The sequence below is a fragment of the Plasmodium malariae genome, assembly GCF_900090045.1.
Source record: "Plasmodium malariae genome assembly, chromosome: 8".
Lineage (NCBI taxonomy): Eukaryota > Apicomplexa > Aconoidasida > Haemosporida > Plasmodiidae > Plasmodium > Plasmodium malariae.
Window position 1 is genome coordinate 2,755,636 of NC_041782.1, and position 20,253 is coordinate 2,775,888.

Genomic DNA, 20,253 nt, shown 5'->3' on the forward strand with positions numbered 1-20,253 from the left:
TTTTATGCATATATTAATTTAAATATAATTATTTCGGAATAACCTATAGTTTTTTAAAATGGAAAATTGTTTTTTTAAATATTAATTTTTAATTATTATTTTATATTAACTACCCTCAATTATATGAGTGAACAACTATATGACAAAGTTTGTATAAATTAGCATGACTAGTTCAATATATATTTTAAATTTATAATTAAAACATTAATGTATATTATTATTTAGTCTCCACATTATATATGTTTGATATGATAAATAGAAACAATATTTAAAAATATGTCGAAATAAATGTTTTTATTTTATTTTTTCATTATTCCATATAATACGTTAATAATTACTGTAGTGCTAAATAATTAATTTTTATATTTTGGATATTTAAGTTAAAATACTAATTATATTATTATAATTGGAGATACTTTATTATAAAAAACATAATGATAAATATTTTAAGTTATTTTTTTAAATTAAATTTTTTTATACTATGCAATATATTATTCTCACATTTTAGTGCGAATTTATGAAAATATAAAAAATGTTGAAACAAAAATAAAATATTGAAAGTTGCATCCTTATATATTTGGTGTATATTACAGAATTGCTAATTATTTTTCATTCTGAATATATTAAAATATCAAGAATATGTATCATGGAGCAAAATTTTGTGCAATATTTATTAATTAAAACTGCGGTATTTATCCTTTTATATTGGATATGTCATTTTAACAATGATATGGTATGATTATATTATTAAATTATATTTATATTTCCCATATTTTTTAAATTTTATATTTATTAATTCTTTTTTTTAAGCAAGATATTACATATTTCTTTAAATAACAAATATTTTTTTTTTTTTCGATCCCTTATCAGAGATTGACATATGATAATAGCAAATTTATTATAAAATTAGATGTGAGATTGTGTCGAATGATGGCGGCACATAAAAAGGAAAAACATTCAAATATTAAATGCATAAAGAAAAAAATGAAAAATAATAGAGAATACAAAAATGAGGAATCATCTAATAATAAAACGGCAATCACAGTAAAAAATAGAAAGCTAGACAAAATATATTATAAAAATTTAGTTAGTTATATGGCAAATGCTGATTTTAAGTATTTAAGAAAAAGCATGAAAAAAAAAGTATTTCAGATTTGTGTTTTAGCTAGCTTCCATATATTACTTGGAATACTATTAATTGTTTTAGAAAAATTAAATTATTTAAATGTTTTAAAGTTATTTGATCCTTTACATTTATCAACTCTAGGATTTGTGATATTCATGTTTATAGTTATACTAAGTATGTTTTATTTTTACAAAAAATTTAAAACATATATAAAGTTAACACGTATAAAAGATGATATATATAATACGGCATATCCTTCTTTCCGTCAAGTAGGCTTTTATAAAGATTAATATCTATAAGTTCCCATTTTATATACATAAATAATAAGTATACATTTAATTGCTTTTATTTGAACGATGGTTCTTCTCTTAGCTGACCATTTTGATATGCAATAAACAAAATAGACGCTAATATTTGCTTTGTTCATTTGAATATTATTATTTCCTTTTCTTTGTTTATTATATTATTTTTAATCCTTAATAAATTGTTGTGTTTTACGTATATATTTTGTATATAACTATATTTTTATGAAAAATACTATATATGCTTAAAAATTAATATAGAAAATAACAGTTTATATTATTTTGTTGTCATGATGTGTGAATTTTGATTTTTACTGTAAAATATAGTGTTCATATTTTTTTATCTTGTACTCAACTAAATGAATGTTTGATAAGGTAATTAAAATAGTGTATTATTTGTATCTAATTAAAAGTAAATGTGTCTTTTGATTAATATGAAAATTCAAGAAATTTGAATGTAGTTATATAGTTATATCTTTTATTTTGTTTAAATAAACAAAACTAATTAATTATAGATTCAATAGAGTTAATTTTTTATGTCTAAATTGACGTGTAATATAAAGATACTTTGTGTAAGCTAAAAATAAATTTTCAAAAAGGAAACCATTGAAACATAATAAATTATTTTATGTGAGAATTTTAAAATAATATATATAGTAGTTACTTTTAATTATTTTTTTCTTTTGATGTTTTTTATTATTATGAAATAATTTGTTTAGTTAATACTTAAAATTTATAAAAGTATAAAAAGGCGTAAATTATTTTTAGGATATTTTATAGTAGTAAATAAATTTAAACAGCTTTTTTCTTTTATTAACAATTTTATTGTGATATAAACTCTAATTGTCTTATTAATATTATTAAAATTTACATATTATTATTACGTATATTATATAGTTAATATTACTTTCTGTTATATAATATAACATACAATTTTTTTTTTTTAGTTGGTTTTGAATGAGTTCGCTTAATAACATATATACATAAAAAAAAAACAAAATATTTAGTAAATAAAATATCTTATTTTACATATATTAGTTCTACTTGTTACATATAATTAATGAATCATTAATTTTATGATGGTCTAATTTAGTAGACTTTTTTTTTTTTTTTTGGATTATGATTATATTGAATAATTATATATAAAACCGTATCAACTATGAATTTGTTAAATATTTTTTAGCCATAGGAAATTAAATGATAAAAATAAGTACCAATTATATATTATAGTTAAATGAAAAATATGTCACTGTAAGAAAAATTGCAAATGAATCCTGAAATGATAAGTTTTAATAGAATTATTAGCAGTAATAGAGTAATGAACAAGAACAAATTTCTGTACAGTAAAGATCATTCTAAAAATGTTACTTAAAGAAACAGTAATATAATAACATTTTGAATTTAAATATATATGTTATGACATCATATTATTTTAAACAAAATTATAAAATAAAATAAGCTATACTCCACCGTTATATAATATTAATAACGGTATATATTAGAAAAAACATGAACTACTATTATAAAGGTTTTAATTAAGATAAATGAATACTATAAATGATGCCGTATTAAAAAGATATAAAAAATTAATGGATTAATATATACATATATATATATTAATTAAAATATTTTCCTATATACAAAAAATACATATGAATAAATATTTATGAAATAAACCTATTAATGTGTGATATATCCATTTATTCAATGGAAGAATATTTATTTAGCTAAAAATTGAAATTTTTTTATAAATGATATTTCCATTTAGATGAAAGTGTATAATTAATTATGACTGATATAAATGTTTTTAATAAATATATCATTTAAAAATAAAATTTAGCAGAAAAAGGAATAATCCTAAAATGTCAAACCATATACTTGACATGATGATTTAAAAACTATTGATTAGATAAAAGATTATAGTTTTATCTAACTTCTTTGATTAAGTAATCTGAATAAGATATAGTATTAATAAATAAGGTAATACGTTATATTTTTTATATAAATTAAAATATGCAATATATGATAACGTAAGAATCTCTCGAAGGTGTAGGACTAATTATCTTACTAATATTCATTATAAATATATTTATAATAGATTTATACATTATATAAATATGAAATCGTGAAATACATAAATTCCTTATTTTAATACTGTTTTTCTTAGAGTAATACTATATATAGCGGTTATAATGAATTAATTTTTTTATATTGTTTTTATATAAACTATTTTTTTTAAGGAGATTAAATTAATTAAAAAAATTAGTAACAATTTATTATTTATATTATTAAAATAATATATTTAATATTTAATAATTTCATAATTAACTCAAGACTATAGGTGAAAAATAGAAAACGAATAAATATTGATATACACTTATATGTAATTTTCTAGCATATTTCAATATAGCTTCTCATTTATTTTATATACATTACATAAATAATGGTTATACTTAAATATGTTAATTTGGTAGAATTTTTTATAAATTAATAAAAAATAATTAACAAGTTTTTTCCTTTTTTAAAATTTTCGGAAAAAAATTAATATGTTAAAAATTTTTATATGTTTATTGTATATATACTATATAATAACTTATAGAACGTTTTAAATGTAAATTATTATACGTTTTTTTTTTACGTTATATATTTTTGGAATTTCCATTGAATTATCTAAATTACTAAAAGATTTTTTTGCTAAATACGTTTTTACATTTTTTTATTAACGCTAATATTTCCGCAGAATTTTTAAATATATAATATTTTAATATAACTAAAAAAAATATATTTATAAATAACTGAATTATCACAGTTAATGTATGCATTATTGGTAATGATAAATAAATACATTTTTTTAAATTATATATAAATTACTGTATATTTCTTTTATTAATATGTTACAAATGTTTAAATTCAGCAATTTGGATTGTGTTATTTAAATACCAAAATTTTGTATCTGAATTACATCTTACAATCATATTTTTACGAAAAGAATGTTTAAGCTTTTTACATATTCAAAGGCATTTATCATATCTTGGATCATAATTTATACGATAAAAAAAAATTTGTATTTTTTTATTTTTCTTTACATTTCTGTCATTGTAATTATATTATATATGTGAAATTTACGTTTTTTAAATAAAAATTAATGCTTAGAAAAAAAAATATGTAAAAATTACTGATGTTATTTACAGGATATTTATCAAAAAAATAATAATTATATTAATGTTATGTGATAATATATTTATTCTTATCACATAAACTGTTTTGTTTTATATATAAAGAAAAATCATAAGGAAACCAAAAATTTATTTTATTTATTTTTTTTGTTTGAAATGTATTAACAATGAAATTTAGTATTACTCTGTTAAGAAGCTAAAATGTAAATATATTTTAACATTTATTAAAAATTAGGGCTACTAAAAATTATTATAATTAATGTTTATTTTTTAATAAGTAAATTTATTGAAATATTTACTAAAATTTTTTTTATATTATTTTTTTTTTAAATTTTTCTTTTTATTTTTTTTTTTTCTGAATTTATTACTCTTTCAATGCATAAAATCAGATAACAAAGGAAATGAAAAAATATTTTTATTACGATTTTGTAAATATATAGTAAATTATTAACATGTTTAAAGACATTAAGCAAAATAATTTTGGAATGAATATAAAATGATATCTTTTATTTTAGATAAAAATATTATATTTATATTTTTTTTTGGATATATTACTATTTCTGTGATGCGGTATAATTATAACATTGCAGAAAATTTCTCCATATTTTATGATGATTCATGTTATATATACACATATATCAACTGAAACAAAATATTTAGTTTGTGCGTAGAAAATTATATCAAACTATAAAAAATTAAAACATTTTATTTTCCTTGTAGCATAACTTTGGTGAAATTTTAGATATGAAAACTATTCAAAATATATCATTATATTCAAGAACTTATAGATTATTATCAAAATTTAACAATGAAAAAATAAAGGTTTCATTAGAACGTAACTTACCTAGAAATGGATATAACGATATAAAAAAAAAAAAAAAAATTGTCAATTAAAAAATTATGGTAATAATGCTGGAGCGGAATACATGGAAAGGGCAGAACTAAAAATAAATGTAATTCAGGATTTGAGGAAAAAAATTACTGAGGAAGTGCATATATGTATTATGTAAACCATTTGTAGAAATAGATAAAATATTTGAAAAATTAATTTATAAAGGATTTATTGCAATATATGAATATAGGAAATGTACAGATTCTATCCAAAAAAAAAATTTGAAATTTTCAGCGTGTAAGAGTGCTGTTTTAACTTTTGCTCTACCATCAATAATTTTTTTTACAGTACTTTCATTACTTTTGATAGTTTGTCCTCCGTTAGGTACATCATTATTGGGGCAACATAGTCAATCTTTTCAAGGATTTATGACAAAATCTGAATGCAAGCGTTTTTATTGTCGTTATTTATATTGAGTATCTTCATGGTAATTTATATACTGGTAAAATTTATAAATTATGTAATAGAAGTAGGGGGAGAAGAAATAGAAAACTAGATATAATGAATACATTGGTTTCGGAAAATTTTTGTTTTTGTAAATAATGAAGATTTACTATTAGCTTAATGAAATTATGAATTAAATTTTTTGTTTTGTTTTGTTTTCATTATTATATTAAACTAGATAGATGTCATGCACTTATATATAACTATAAAAATGTACATATTTATTATTTACACTATTTATAGTTTTTCGAAAATTTTTTTCCCATAATAATATATTCTTTTGAAGGAACTTAATACGTTCATTTGGTGCAATTACATAAATGTAAAAAATATGAAAGCATGAAATAAAAAAATTATTATCTTATTTATGTAGTGTTCCAGAGTAATATGTGCTATATATTATATTAAATATTATTATAATTCTTTTCTCTTATTTTCAATTAATAATTTTTTAGAAAAGTAACTTAATTAGATATATTAGTACCAATTAATTAATTATAATTAAAATAATTTATTTAATATATAATATTTTTATAATTAGTTGAAGTTATCAAATGCAAAAAATAGGAATGGATGAAAATGTTGGATATTAGTTTTTCTTCTTTTACTTATAAATTATTAAATGGATATTTTATATAGCTTGAATTAGTTTCTCTAAAATTATTTAATGTAAAATTATTTTATTTGGAATTTATTTTTATATTTCATAATTGGTAAGAATATTTTTCATTAAATTTACTTTTATATTTTTCTTTTTTCTATTTTTTTTATATTATTATTTTTATATAACTTATAATTTGCAATATTTTAACAAGAAATAAAAAAATATATAAGTGAACTCATATAGTGTATTAATTTTTAACGATAATAAATAATATATATTTTTAAATTATATTAAAATTATCATGTAATACTTATATTAATATGGCCAAAACCTATAAACAGATAATTTGAGTTTACTTTTTAAAATACAAAAGTTTGTATGTTTATTAATCCTCCAATGAAACCTCTACAATTAAAATGCATGAATATACTAAAGATTCAAGTATGTATCAGATGGAACTTTATAATTTTTACAATAACAAAAATATGTAGTTTTTTTTTTTCATATATTACAGGAATTATATTCATATAATTTAAGATCTTTTAATAAGTGTACAAAACTACGTTTATTTATACGAATCTAGACACTTCAATTGCTATATTTCCGATGTATATTAATGTGATCATTTATATCGGATTTTTTTTATTTTTATATATAAAACAAAATTTTAAGAATGGGAAATCTTTTTTTTTTTTTCTTAAGTTAATTAACAGTAGCATTTAATATTTGTTTTTAGACGAATCAGAATAGTTTATATATATATTAGTAGATTTATTAATAAAATTATTTCTACCAAATTTATTTTAATTGAATTTTTTTATAAATAAATTCAATGGAGTTATTTAGAAACGCCTTTATAGTGTTGACATTTCTCTATTATTTATATTTTTGTTTTATTTAAAAAATTTGATTCTATTTATGGAAAAGAAATATGATAAATTAAAATAACAAATGAAAAAGAATATTTTTCAACGACGTTTCTCGAATATGAAGCCTTTTTTCTTACATAAATAAATATATTATAACAATTAATTATGGAAAAATGAAGGGGAAAAATAACTATTTTATTTCCGTTAAAACCATAATATTTATCATTTTTAATTTTTACTCTTATATTAATAATTTGGTATCACTATTACATCCATATAATTTCCTTTATATTTTTAATATTCACGTTATATATGTATGCATATATATATATATGTATTTAACGGAAATTTTTCTTTAAGTGTAAGAAAATATATCACATTATATACACATAATATTTTTTTTTTTTGTAGTGCAATTCTGATAAATCTTTATACTATAGAAACTGTATAAGTAGCATATTAAATTCAAGAAATAATAGAATATTATCAAAAGTTAAGAATAAAACAATCAATTGGGATTCAAATATAAATTAGACCTAAAGAAAAATTATTATTTAGAAAATAAGAAATACGTTGGTGAATCAGATTGTGGTGAAAGAAGTGCATCTACGGAAAAATATAATTCAAAATTTGCAGCCAAATCATTAGTTAAGAAATGTACATCCGTTATATGTAAACTACATATATTAATACATACTTTTTTTGAAAAATTATTATACAGGGTATTTTGTACTATATATAAATATAGGAAATGTACAGATCATACGCAGAAAAAAAGTTTAAAACGTTCTGTATTTATAAAAACAGCTTTGATATTTGCTGTACCAGTAATAATTTTTTTAACTGCATCTGTAATATATATTTTAGCGCAATTTTTCTCCGGAACATGGAAGGATCTTATTCCAATTACCGATACAAATAGTTTATCACATAGTATACGTGAAAACGTAAAGTTTATTGCATTATCATTCGCTATTTTAAGTGTTTCAATGGTTATTTATACGCTAGTAAAATTCTTAAAATATGTAATTGATGTAAGAAAAAGAAAAGTTAAAACTTAGTTATAATGAATATAATGATTTAAAAAATGGTTTTCATTTAACTGTTAAAGATATGCTTTATGTTTAAGAAAATTATAAGCTTAAAAAAGTCTTTTAATAAAATATTATGATTCAACCTATAATATAAAAATGTACATTAATACAGAAGAGTGAGAAAAAAAAATATAATTATATATTAAAATACTCATAATATTTTTTGTTTGTACTTCTTTATTTATCTTAATGTTTCTCTAATATAATTTAATACTCTAATTTAGGATATATATATAATATATTAAATATCTTTGTGATTCATAAAAATGCGAAGTAAAATTTTTCATATTTAGAATATAACATTTTTATATGAAAAAATATTTGTACAAATTTATGTAAATAATTATTATAATAAAAAAAGAATTATTTAATTTAAATATAAAATATTCTCTACTCCAACTTGACTTATGTAGCGAGGTGATTTATATTTTTATGAATCATGCATTTTATTTTTTTTTTTTATAGTTTTATTTAATTATTTGATTGTGTTTTAAAATCTACATATTAGGTTTTGCTTTCAAATTATATATATAATGGTGTTTTTCATTTAAGAAAACAAAATTCAATTTTTTTTTTGTTCAAGTCTATTTTTTAATAAAATTAGAACTAAACAAATAATCTTTGTTAAAACAATTATTATAGGAAACGAATATTTAAAATTTACTTTCATATAAGCATTTATTTATCAGTTCCTTAGATTTTTTTGCATAGTTTTTGTGTGACATTTTAATTATATAACATTATGTTATTACTTTTAAGAATGAATTATGAATACCACATTATTAGTTTTAGAATTCATGAAGCTTTATAATTATGTAAAGAAATCTGCACCGATTTATTATTTTTAAAATAATTATTGTATATAAAACATTTTTATAAACTTTACCTACATATCTATAAGGAAACAAAATTATACATATCTGTATAAAAAAAAAATCCAGTTAGTATAATTATTGAATAACATTAGTCAATATTGGATTGTATTATACTACGATTACACATTTTGTTCTGTCTAAAAAAACACTACCCTAGTAAAAATAAATGATGTATTATTAATAATATTCATTTAACCGTTAAATAAAATGTGAATATGTTTTAATTATAAATGTAGTTCTTCTAGTAACATAATTATATATGGATAATTATTTATACATTTGTGTTACTTGAAATTTTTGCTTTATATATTTATTTACCTCATGAGTAGAAGTAACTTATGTGCAAAAACATACAGAATTTATATTAAGAACCAAAAATGTTTTTGAAAATATATAATCTACCTCTTTTTAATAATATAATATTAAGTAAAAGAAAATTAATCTCATAAGTTAATTCGAATAATGGTTATTGTTCTTTCACTAGTGCTGTAAGAGTTAATATATATTCATTAAAATGTTAATCTATTTTTATAAATTTTTTTATAAAATAAGAATATATTTGCATGGTTCTTGGCTGCATTTATTTATAAGATTCTTACCTTATAAACGATAATTTTTTAAAAGCGTTTTTCCATAAATTCATTTTGAACTCCAAATTAAAACTAATATTTGATATACTAACCATTCGGTATATATATAATTGAAATAATATTTTTTATTTTATGAAAAATATAAAAAATTTTATTTTTATGCGAAAATATACAGGGACTTAAATATCTTAAGATACATATTTGGAAATATATGCACAAAGTAATTGATCGCTTTGCTAATAAAAAATTTAAAGCTTTTAATATTTAATTTTTTATTTAATATTAAAAATATAACATTTTATGAAGTTATATACTTTTACATAAATTATACATATTTGTATTTAAGATTTTGGATATGTGTTAATATTATTTTGTAGGAAATTTTCAAAATATGTTTTTATATTTATAATTTATATAAGGTACATATGTAGGAAAATATTAATTTTTTTAGTATAATGTTTTAACAATAAATGATATAATAGTGCATATGTTATATTATTGTTACACTAAAGTAATTCTTGATTTAGTTCTTCTTTAAATAAATTACTTAAAAATATATAGTTATATGTATACATATAAAAAATAATAATATGAGTATTAGTGCTAGAAATGACCTATATATAATAAAAATTATATTTTTAGGATATTGGTACATTTTAGACAACGATAGATATTTTTTTTTTTACTATATTGATATTCTAATAAAAATTTATATTTAATTAAGGAAAAGAAACTAAACAGAAGAATTTTAAAATATTTCATTTGCAAATAATATTACAAATTAAAATTAATTAAAAATTATACTTTTTTAATATTATTATACAAAAATAATTAATTATAATTTATTTACTTTTTAAAAATATTATTTTTCATAGTTTATTTATTATCATAATTTTTATATGTTAAACATATTGTAGACTATAAAAGAATTCATATATTTAATTAGTACATAAAGATATCGTTACAATTTATATATCATAAAAAATTGATTTTTTCATTTGATATTAGAAATATTATATTTTAATACTATTTAATATATTTTGGCTATAATAGTCTGTTTTTCAAAATTGATATGTTAATCAGATTAGAAATATTAATAGGAATACATAATTAAAATTAGCAGTTATTCTCTGAATATACGTAACAGTGCATTATTTATATTCCCTACTTTCTTTATTCCATAAAAATTCAATATGTAGATATAATAAAAATGGAATATATATTTTATTTTTCTTATTGTGAATAAAATTAATAAAGAATTATATAATTATTCTGCTGTATTAAATAATTTTTATATTAATTTAGAATATTTATTGATGAATTCAATTTATATAATTTTAATTAAGTTTATTTTTTTATATATAACATTAATATAAAAACACTATAGTTTATTTCTATGGCTATTTTTCCTTATCTCTGTTGTAAACAAAATTACACTATAGAAATATTATAATGATTGTACGAAAATATAAAAAACAAATTAAATAAAAAATAATAGTGTCTTTTATCATACATCATATATTGTATTATTGTTAATTTTATTCTTTCCCTTTATATTACCGTTTAAAATTTCTATAACATGGAACACAAAATTAAGTTAATGATATTTATTAAGATTTCTACGTTTATATTTTTAAGTTGGAAATATTATTTGTGTACTTATATGGTATGATAAAGTTATATACTAATATTTGTATTAACTATATTTTTCATGTTTTATATATGTTAATACTTTTTTTTACTGTGAAATTATTCATTTGTTTAAATGATAAATTTTGCTTTTGTTTTTTCAGAGTACGCATAACAGATCTTTGATTAAATTCTACAATCATGATAAAAAATTATTTACAAGAAATTATCGTTTGCTGGAAAAATATAAGAAGAATATGAATGCGGGTATTATATGTTTAAAAGAAGAGATACAAAGTGGAGTGAATGATAAAAATGATATATCTTATTATGAAAAATGCATCTTAGAAAAAAAGAAACAATCCAATGAGAAACTACCAAGAAATGCAAGACGATATGAAAAAAATGTGAAAAATAAATCTTGTATACTTGTAACAAAAAAATGTTCTTATTTAGAAAAAAAAATATTCAAAGAACTGGATTATGTAAATTTTCTTAAAAATAACAGAACATTGAGTGATAAGTTTTATAAAAAAATAATACTTAAAAAACACAAATTACGATTTTTTTTACCTTTATCTTTATTATTGTTGTTATCTGTATCAATCATATTAGATTATTCTAGTGATTTGGGACTTGTGAGGGGGTTATTTTGGATAGTGAATACGTGCTATGTAAATAATAGTTGGCAAAGTATTTTGGGTAAATTGTTAAAAAAGACATCACCTTTGAATGAGATTTTCAAAATTATTAAAAGTAATAGTAAGGATGCAAACTTATATGTAACAAGTTTATTTTGGACGTCAATATACTGCATATCCTTCCTCATGTTAGGCATTACAATTATATTAGGTGTTGTTTATTATCATAAAAAAGTTAAAAAATATGAAGAAATTAAGTTCAGGAAAAGGTATAATGAATAATAAGGTATAGTTATCATTCTACAAAGAAATATCCAACATTATCTAATATATAATATCTTTAGTGATATTTTTAATAAACATATACGTAACTGCATAAATTTTATAAGTAAATTTACATAAATATACGCGTTCTGATACACAACTGTAAAAAAATATGTTTTAATTTTTTTTCTTTATTTATATATTTTAAGTTTTTTAAATGTGAACATTAATATATTACGTCTGTTTTATGAAATATTTTTGGTTTTATAGATACACTTGTGTATATAAATAGGTTTTTAAGAAAAATAAATTTTATTAAGTTAAAATTAATATATATTAAGACAATTCGCATAATTATATTGAAGTCGCGTGTGAACTCATGCATGAAACATAAAAAATTCTACTTTATATTTTTCTATAGCTCAAGTCTAAAATTATAGTTTGTTGAAGGAATATATGAAATGCATAAATATATTTAAATTATCTATAAATGTATCATATTTTATGTAATGAAGTGAATCTATTTTGTAGCATTTATATATACATATTTATATCTAATAAAAACATGATATATACTATCTAAAATAAATTTTATGAAAAATGATCTATAGAATATAATTTTTGTAAATGACTTTTTAAAAAAGTTGAGTTATTTTTAGATGGTATAAAAGAGAAAATATAAATATATAATTAAATAATATAAACATTAAATATTGGTTAGATTTAATAGTTTTTTAGGTTTGGAATTCTAAATATTTAAAATTAAATAAATAGCTAAATGTATTTAATTTATTATTAGTATATTTGGCTGAGATGTTACAGAAATTTTGGAAAGTTTAATTAAATACATATTATAATGAAAATATATAAATTATGTGATTATTGTTAACTTTGTTTTTACTATAATATAATAAAGGAATTGTATATAAGGAAATTATATATGAATATATGCCATAATGGAATTCTTTTCTTTTTTTTTTTAATAATAATATATCCTTTAAATATTTTATATATTTATAAAAATAAAAATTACCTTTAAGGGTAACGAATCTATATATATTTTTTTTTGAAATAATATAATGATGCTAGTATAAATATTTTTATATATATTTTATGAACTAGGATTTCATATAATTATATAATGTGTAAAATGTTGAACACATTATAAATATATATCAAAATATGTGTAGTTTATATATAGAATTAGTAACTTCTACAATTTAATTATAATATATAAAACAAAATAAAAGAGAAAAGAAAAAATATTTTATAGATAATTTTTAGATACTTATTATGGTTATTATTTGTTAGTTAAGTTTTAATAATATATATGTAAAAAGTTATATGTATTTTTATTGTTTTTCATTGAATAAGTTTAATACATATATTGAGCACGCATTCGTTTTTCGAATATTTTTATTTATTTAAATTGATTCTACATATATAAAAATAAAAACAAAAGCATAATATTAACATATATTTTAGTTATTACTCTTAAACATAAATTTAAAAGATATTGTTATGTAAATAAAACACCTCATTCATATATATTTCTTTGTAATAAGCATATTTAAGATAAGGGCAACATAAGATAAACATGTAGATGTTGCTCCTAGGAAACTGAATATAATTCCAACATAAATTTTAAATAAAATATCAGTTATTTTTATTTTTTATTTAATTTGTGTTAATTCTACCCTTTAATATAATATGTTGGAATATTTAAATCGGTTCAAAAAAAATATATATCTATTGATATATCAAATAATTGTATTATAGAAATAGTTTTCTTTTTCTTTTTATTATTATATTATTGTTTCTTCAGAATATATATAATTAAAAAAAATATTAAAACATTTGGTACATATTTATAACAATTTTTCATTAAAATATTATATTACCAATTAAAAGCAAATATGACAACTTTTAAAAATTAATGGAACAAAAATAAAACTCAACCTCTAAATTAACTTTAAAATAGATAATAGTTCATATATTAAGTAGAAAAAAATAAATTTAATGTTTTAAATATATTATACACTGTAAAATAGTATATGTATTTAAGTAGTATTTAAATGTGTTATTAATTAAAATAAAAAAAACTTAGATATTTTTTATTTATTTGTTTTTATTATTATACTATAATAATTGATATTTATCCGGAATAATAAAAAGTTGCTTCATATAATGCTTATAATATTTAATTTTCAATAAGATAACATTATTATAATTAGTAATTAAAGTTTTAATAATAAGGAAATATACTATATATGTACTCTATATGTTGTATATTTTAAAGAAATTCAATAATTCCAAATAGTAAGAAATCCAATTTTTTTTTTCATTTATTCTGAAAAGGATTAGAAAAAATACTATTTAATTAGTAAAATAAATGAAAAAATTAAATGATATATTTTGAATAATTATGATTAAATTTAAATTATTTTATTTTAATCAAAGTATATTTTGCATAAATATTATTAAGGTAAAATTTTTATAATACCTTTTTTTATATATATTTACCTTTTTATATATATTGTAAAATATATTTCAGTTATATATATTTCACTAAGTATTTACAAAGAAATAATTTTTTTTTTATTAACAAATATACTATAGTACATTAAAGGAAGTATATTATTATTAATTTTTTTTTGTATCGAATATATTATTATATCAAAGATGTATATTATGGAACAAAATATCAAACCTCTGTTTTTAATTAAAATTTCTGCATTTATTCTTTTAACATGGTTATGCCATTTATAAATGATATCGTATGATATTATAAGAATGTTTTATCATATACCTTCTGATGGTGTTTTTTTTTATTTTATTAATAATACTTTTTATAATGGAATAATTTATTACGTTAAATATGAAATATTTACCTTTTATTATTTTTTTTGGAATAGGCTTATCAAATCTTCAAATGAGATCTATAACTTTAGTAGAAATTTAATTAGAAGAAACTATAGATTACTAGCTGAATATAAACTAAATAAGTGTTCAAATGTTGTTGTATTAAAAGAAGATAGACCAAATTATAGAGAGTATAAAAAGAAATATATATCTAATAATATAAAAGGTGGAATACGAAGAAGCGAAGAATCTAATAAATCATTAAATAATGAGAGACTCTATAAACAAGTTACTGGTTGTAATAAGGAAACATTAGATAGAATATATTATCGTTTTAAAAACAAATGGGTTAATAAAAAAGATTATGAGATTTCTCAAAAACAGAATAGAAGAATTTGCAATATAAACTTAAAAAAAATTAAATTTAGAAGTTACGGATTTGCATTTGCTATTTTTTCACTTTTTTTCACGTTTGGAATAGGATTCCCTATATTACAAGCATTAGAGCTTCTGGGACCTTTAGAAAAGAATATTCTAGGAATAGTAGGTTATTTGATTGATCCTACTTCAATAAAAGACTATATCTCGCTAATATTTTTTGGAGTACTTATCATTATATTAGCTATCACAATTATGATAACGATACCTAAGATCTTAATAAATAATGAAAAATATGAAAAAATTAAGTTGATGGATATACAAATGAACAATATGTAATATGCTTTTTTTTGTAGGGAAGTTATTAATATAAAGTAACAATTATAATATATTTAGATATATATCCTTATTAGGCATAGATATATTGAAATATTTTTATAGTTGTACATATGTATATCATATCATATTTCTACGAAAAGTAAGAAATTATATTATTAAAATTTTTGTGAATTTGAAAGTTTTAACGATTTCCATTTTGAATTATAAATTGTTGTTTAAGAATAAATAAATACTATTGTTTAAAAGATATATTTTTTCTTTAAAATAGATTCTTATATAGAATATATACCTTGCAGTTAAAATTATTATATATTATACTAAATAATAAATTTTCATTCATTTTTTATAATATATATTTTAAATTTTATATGATGGTGACCCCTTTTTTGCCTTATTCCAGTTTAAAATTATTATTTGTACACATATTAAGACAAATGAATAATTAACTTTATATTAAATATATATATGTCTTTTTTTATATTTATTGGAGCAAACTGAACATATATTATAACATTGATATGTATATATAAAACTTGAGAAAGTATATTTTTACATAAATTTTGAAACATTAATAATTTAAAATAAAAATAAAAATAAAAATAATTTACTTATATTACAAGAAATATAAAATTATATGAAGCCGATTTTTTGGGTGAAATGTAAAAAAGCAAATAATTTACATATTATATTAATGTACTGGCGGCATATATTTTTTTACAATTGAACATTTAAAATTTTAGTCACATTAGAATTATTATAATAAATTTATAAAATTAATTTTTTGCAATAAATACTTTTTCTTCATTTTATATTAAACTTAGTTTAATTTATCAGATAATTTTATGCATATTAATTTAATAAAACTGTATTATCCAAAGAAGCAGAACAAAATATTTAAAAAATTTTACTAGAAATACCAATGAATAGTTGGTTATAATATAAAATAGTAACAGGCATAATTATTACAAAAGTCCAACTTAAACAAATATTTAAACAAGGCATTCACATAAGTATCCAATTAAGAGGATAAATATTGTTAATGATAAAAAAATGTAAAAGGACAAATTCTCATGTTTGGATGAGTGTTTTTGCTTATTCTTTTCAGTAGCTTTAAGTTTATCTTCATAATTAAAAAAATTACATATTTTCCGTGAATTCATATGGAACAAAGATGAGTCATTCTTTGAGGGAAATTTGTTAAAAGCCATGTGTACATTTTTATTGTTCTGAATATTATCATAACGTTCTAATGAAGGCAATTTTTCTTTTAAATTATTCTTAAATTTAGAAGCTCCATGTTTTTGAGGTTTTCTACGTTGAATCAAATAATTCATTTCTTCTTGATAAGTATCACTGTATATTGATTCATTATCCTTTTTTTGGAAAAGATTATTATGCTCTAATACATATGGCTTTTTTTCAAATGTTTCAGTACTTTTGCCTTTTAAATCATTTATTTTTTCTTTGGAATATTTATATTCATCTTCCACAGATGTTTTTGTTTCATTACATAATCGCCTGTTAAATTTATCTGTTAATATTTTATTTCGGTTCAATTTCTCGTTCCATGTTTTATCATAGATAATTCTCTAAAAGTAAAGGTTCAAATGAAATTTTCTAAAAATATATTTTTATATATTTTATGAATAATATTTTTTTGTTATATAGAAAAATAAAATAAAAAGAAACAAGAAATAAATGTAAGTATAATAACTATGATACCTCGTTAGAATATTTTAAAATCCATATTAGACAGAAAAAAATAAAATCTTTAATGAAAAAGACAAGCATTTTTTTATTTTGTTTTATAATGATTTTTTTTAAAATTGTAAAAACTTATATAATAATTTACTAGATATACTTGATATTTTCGAAAAGAAGAAGTAAATGATTAATTTACAATTTGTCTAATTGTTTTCTATATTATCGATGTAACAAGTCTTTAGATTTTTTTTTTTAAGTAAATATAACTGTAGTACATATTGAAGTACAAGAATAAAGTTATAATTAAAAAAAATATACTTTAGAAATAGCTAATTTTAAAAATATTATTAATTAATATTATTCAATGTAAACAAATAAAAAAGGATTTAATATGTATTTTAAGACAAAAATGTATTAATATTATAACTGAATATACAAAAATTTTATTTCAAAAAAAACAAAAATATATATATATATATATTACATACATTTATAATGTATTGCTTTAATGCGGACATAATATGAGATGAAATTCTAATAATAATATAAGCATTAGAATACAATGGAAACATATTTTTAGAACAAATATATTTAGTTCTGTTGTTAAAAAATTTATTGTAAAAATTGTTTATTAGTTATATACTAAATATACAATTGTAATTATTTTTGATAATAATTATTAATTAAAAAATTGGACTATAAAGAGAAGTAATTAAATTATAATATACATACATTATTTATATTGTAAATAGTATTTGATTTTGAAATAATTTGATCTAGAGTAATTAATAAAACCTAGGTTGAGAAAATATAATTATTTAACATGTATAAATTATTATTTTTATGTTATAAATAATATATGAAATATTTATTTTGAATAATAATTTAAAACTTGCTTTATTCACTTCACTTAATGTATAATTATATTTATGTCAATAATTCCAATGATATAGTAATAAAAATTCATATTAAAACTATAATATTTGAGAGATTAATATACCTTATTTTATAAAAGTTTCAGTAATATAACAATATATAATATATTAAAAACAAAAACAATTAAATTATACGTTGTATATTTTAAATGTACTCTATTTTTTTTTAATATTTTATTGGTATTATTTGGTATAATATTTTTATTCTTTCATTTTTTTTTTCATGTAATAAGATCATTTGTTTTTTGTTAATTATAATTATATATATTTTTTCATTACCAAGATTATTATCAAAAATTTTGATAAAGAAAAATATTGGTTAGATATATATCAGCAAAATCTTTGAATAAGGATAGTTTATTAGATCATATGACTAGTAGAAAAAAAAAAAAAGGAAAAGTATACTGAAAGGGTTTTATTTGAGATTTATATGAAATATTTTTATTTTATTTTATTTTTTTTTTTGTTTTAGATTTGTTTTTACTATAACTTATAAAAAATCATATTTGTAATTTATAAAAATTTTTTTAAAATAAATTTTTATAAAGTTAAAATTAAGATGGCTTAAAAATAAAAGTAAAAATATAAATAAAAACTTTAGCGTGCACTTTTATTATATGTAATGTGATGCTTAAAAGATGTACATGATAAAAAAAAAAAAAAAAAACTTTGGGTCTTTTACCTTGTATATATACATAATATATATATATATAATTAATAAAAGAAATATAATTAAAGTATTTGGCATTATTAATAACAAATAAACATTTACACTTTTTTAATGAAAAAATTTATTCTGAAAGTACTTGACTTGAATAAAGATAAAAAGAAAAAACAATAAAAACAATAGGTTTTAGTGTTAATTTTTTAATTACTCTACTCTTAAGAATTTACTTTATTATATTAGCTTTATGTATTTTTTAATTATAGAATCATAAGTTTGATATTAAAAAATAAATCATTCACGGTTTTACGTATATATAAGTATTTTTTTATTTATTAAGACAAATAATAAAGTAAAATAATATAAAGGAGGAAATATGAAATTTAATACAAATGTACTAGATTTTTAAAATAGGCATGTAAAAAGAGGACTTTTATTTTGTTCATGTGATATTCAAAATACACAGAATACAAAGTTTTTATTCTTTGTTAAAACTTTATATTTAATATAATATTTATATATACTATAAAAATGTGAATATTGCATCTAATTCTTATAATGAGTATACATAAATTTGTTACATTATTTTGATGCATTAACTATTTTTCCTGAAATGGAATCATAAAATTATTAAAGAATTATAACCTGTAGTAGTAGAATTAGTGACACTGTGCTTATTTGAAGAATAATATTTTGTTACAAGAATAAAAAAACACTAAGTAAATTGATATGTAAACAAAAATTTTTAAATATATTTTTTTAAATTTTAATAAAATATTTTTTATTTATGTTTTATACTTTTTATATAAAAATGATTGTAATTTTTTTATTATTGAAATTATTATTTATAATGAAACCGTCCTTT

General features: G+C 18.0%; 4 protein-coding genes and 2 pseudogenes across 4 annotated transcripts, besides 2 other annotated features; 5 read left to right on the forward strand and 1 right to left on the reverse strand.

The window, feature by feature from the left end:
* Window positions 1–646: 646 nt before the first annotated feature.
* On the forward strand, window positions 647–1,416 carry PmUG01_08063000 (Plasmodium exported protein, unknown function; the record flags this gene model as incomplete). Its single annotated transcript, XM_029004783.1, has 2 exons — window positions 647–733; window positions 871–1,416. 2 exons carry the CDS (start codon window positions 647–649, stop codon window positions 1,414–1,416), a joined length of 633 nt encoding a protein of 210 aa, XP_028861438.1.
* A 3,684-nt stretch (window positions 1,417–5,100) lies between these two features.
* On the forward strand, window positions 5,101–5,912 carry PmUG01_08063100 (annotated as a pseudogene).
* Window positions 5,101–5,912: a sequence feature (Plasmodium exported protein, unknown function, pseudogene).
* A 1,674-nt stretch (window positions 5,913–7,586) lies between these two features.
* PmUG01_08063200 lies at window positions 7,587–8,474 on the forward strand (annotated as a pseudogene).
* Window positions 7,587–8,474: a sequence feature (Plasmodium exported protein, unknown function, pseudogene).
* Window positions 8,475–11,551: 3,077 nt separating this feature from the next.
* On the forward strand, window positions 11,552–12,524 carry PmUG01_08063300 (fam-l protein; the record flags this gene model as incomplete). The annotated part of the gene is made up of 2 exons (XM_029004784.1): window positions 11,552–11,638; window positions 11,766–12,524. 2 exons carry the CDS (start codon window positions 11,552–11,554, stop codon window positions 12,522–12,524), a joined length of 846 nt encoding a protein of 281 aa, XP_028861439.1.
* A 2,673-nt stretch (window positions 12,525–15,197) lies between these two features.
* PmUG01_08063400 (fam-m protein) lies at window positions 15,198–16,085 on the forward strand (the record flags this gene model as incomplete). Its single annotated transcript, XM_029004785.1, has 2 exons — window positions 15,198–15,259; window positions 15,422–16,085. 2 exons carry the CDS (start codon window positions 15,198–15,200, stop codon window positions 16,083–16,085), a joined length of 726 nt encoding a protein of 241 aa, XP_028861440.1.
* A 989-nt stretch (window positions 16,086–17,074) lies between these two features.
* On the reverse strand, window positions 17,075–17,876 carry PmUG01_08063500 (Plasmodium exported protein, unknown function; the record flags this gene model as incomplete). The annotated part of the gene is made up of 2 exons (XM_029004786.1): window positions 17,075–17,674; window positions 17,808–17,876. 2 exons carry the CDS (start codon window positions 17,874–17,876, stop codon window positions 17,075–17,077), a joined length of 669 nt encoding a protein of 222 aa, XP_028861441.1.
* Between the last annotated feature and the right edge of the window lie 2,377 nt (window positions 17,877–20,253).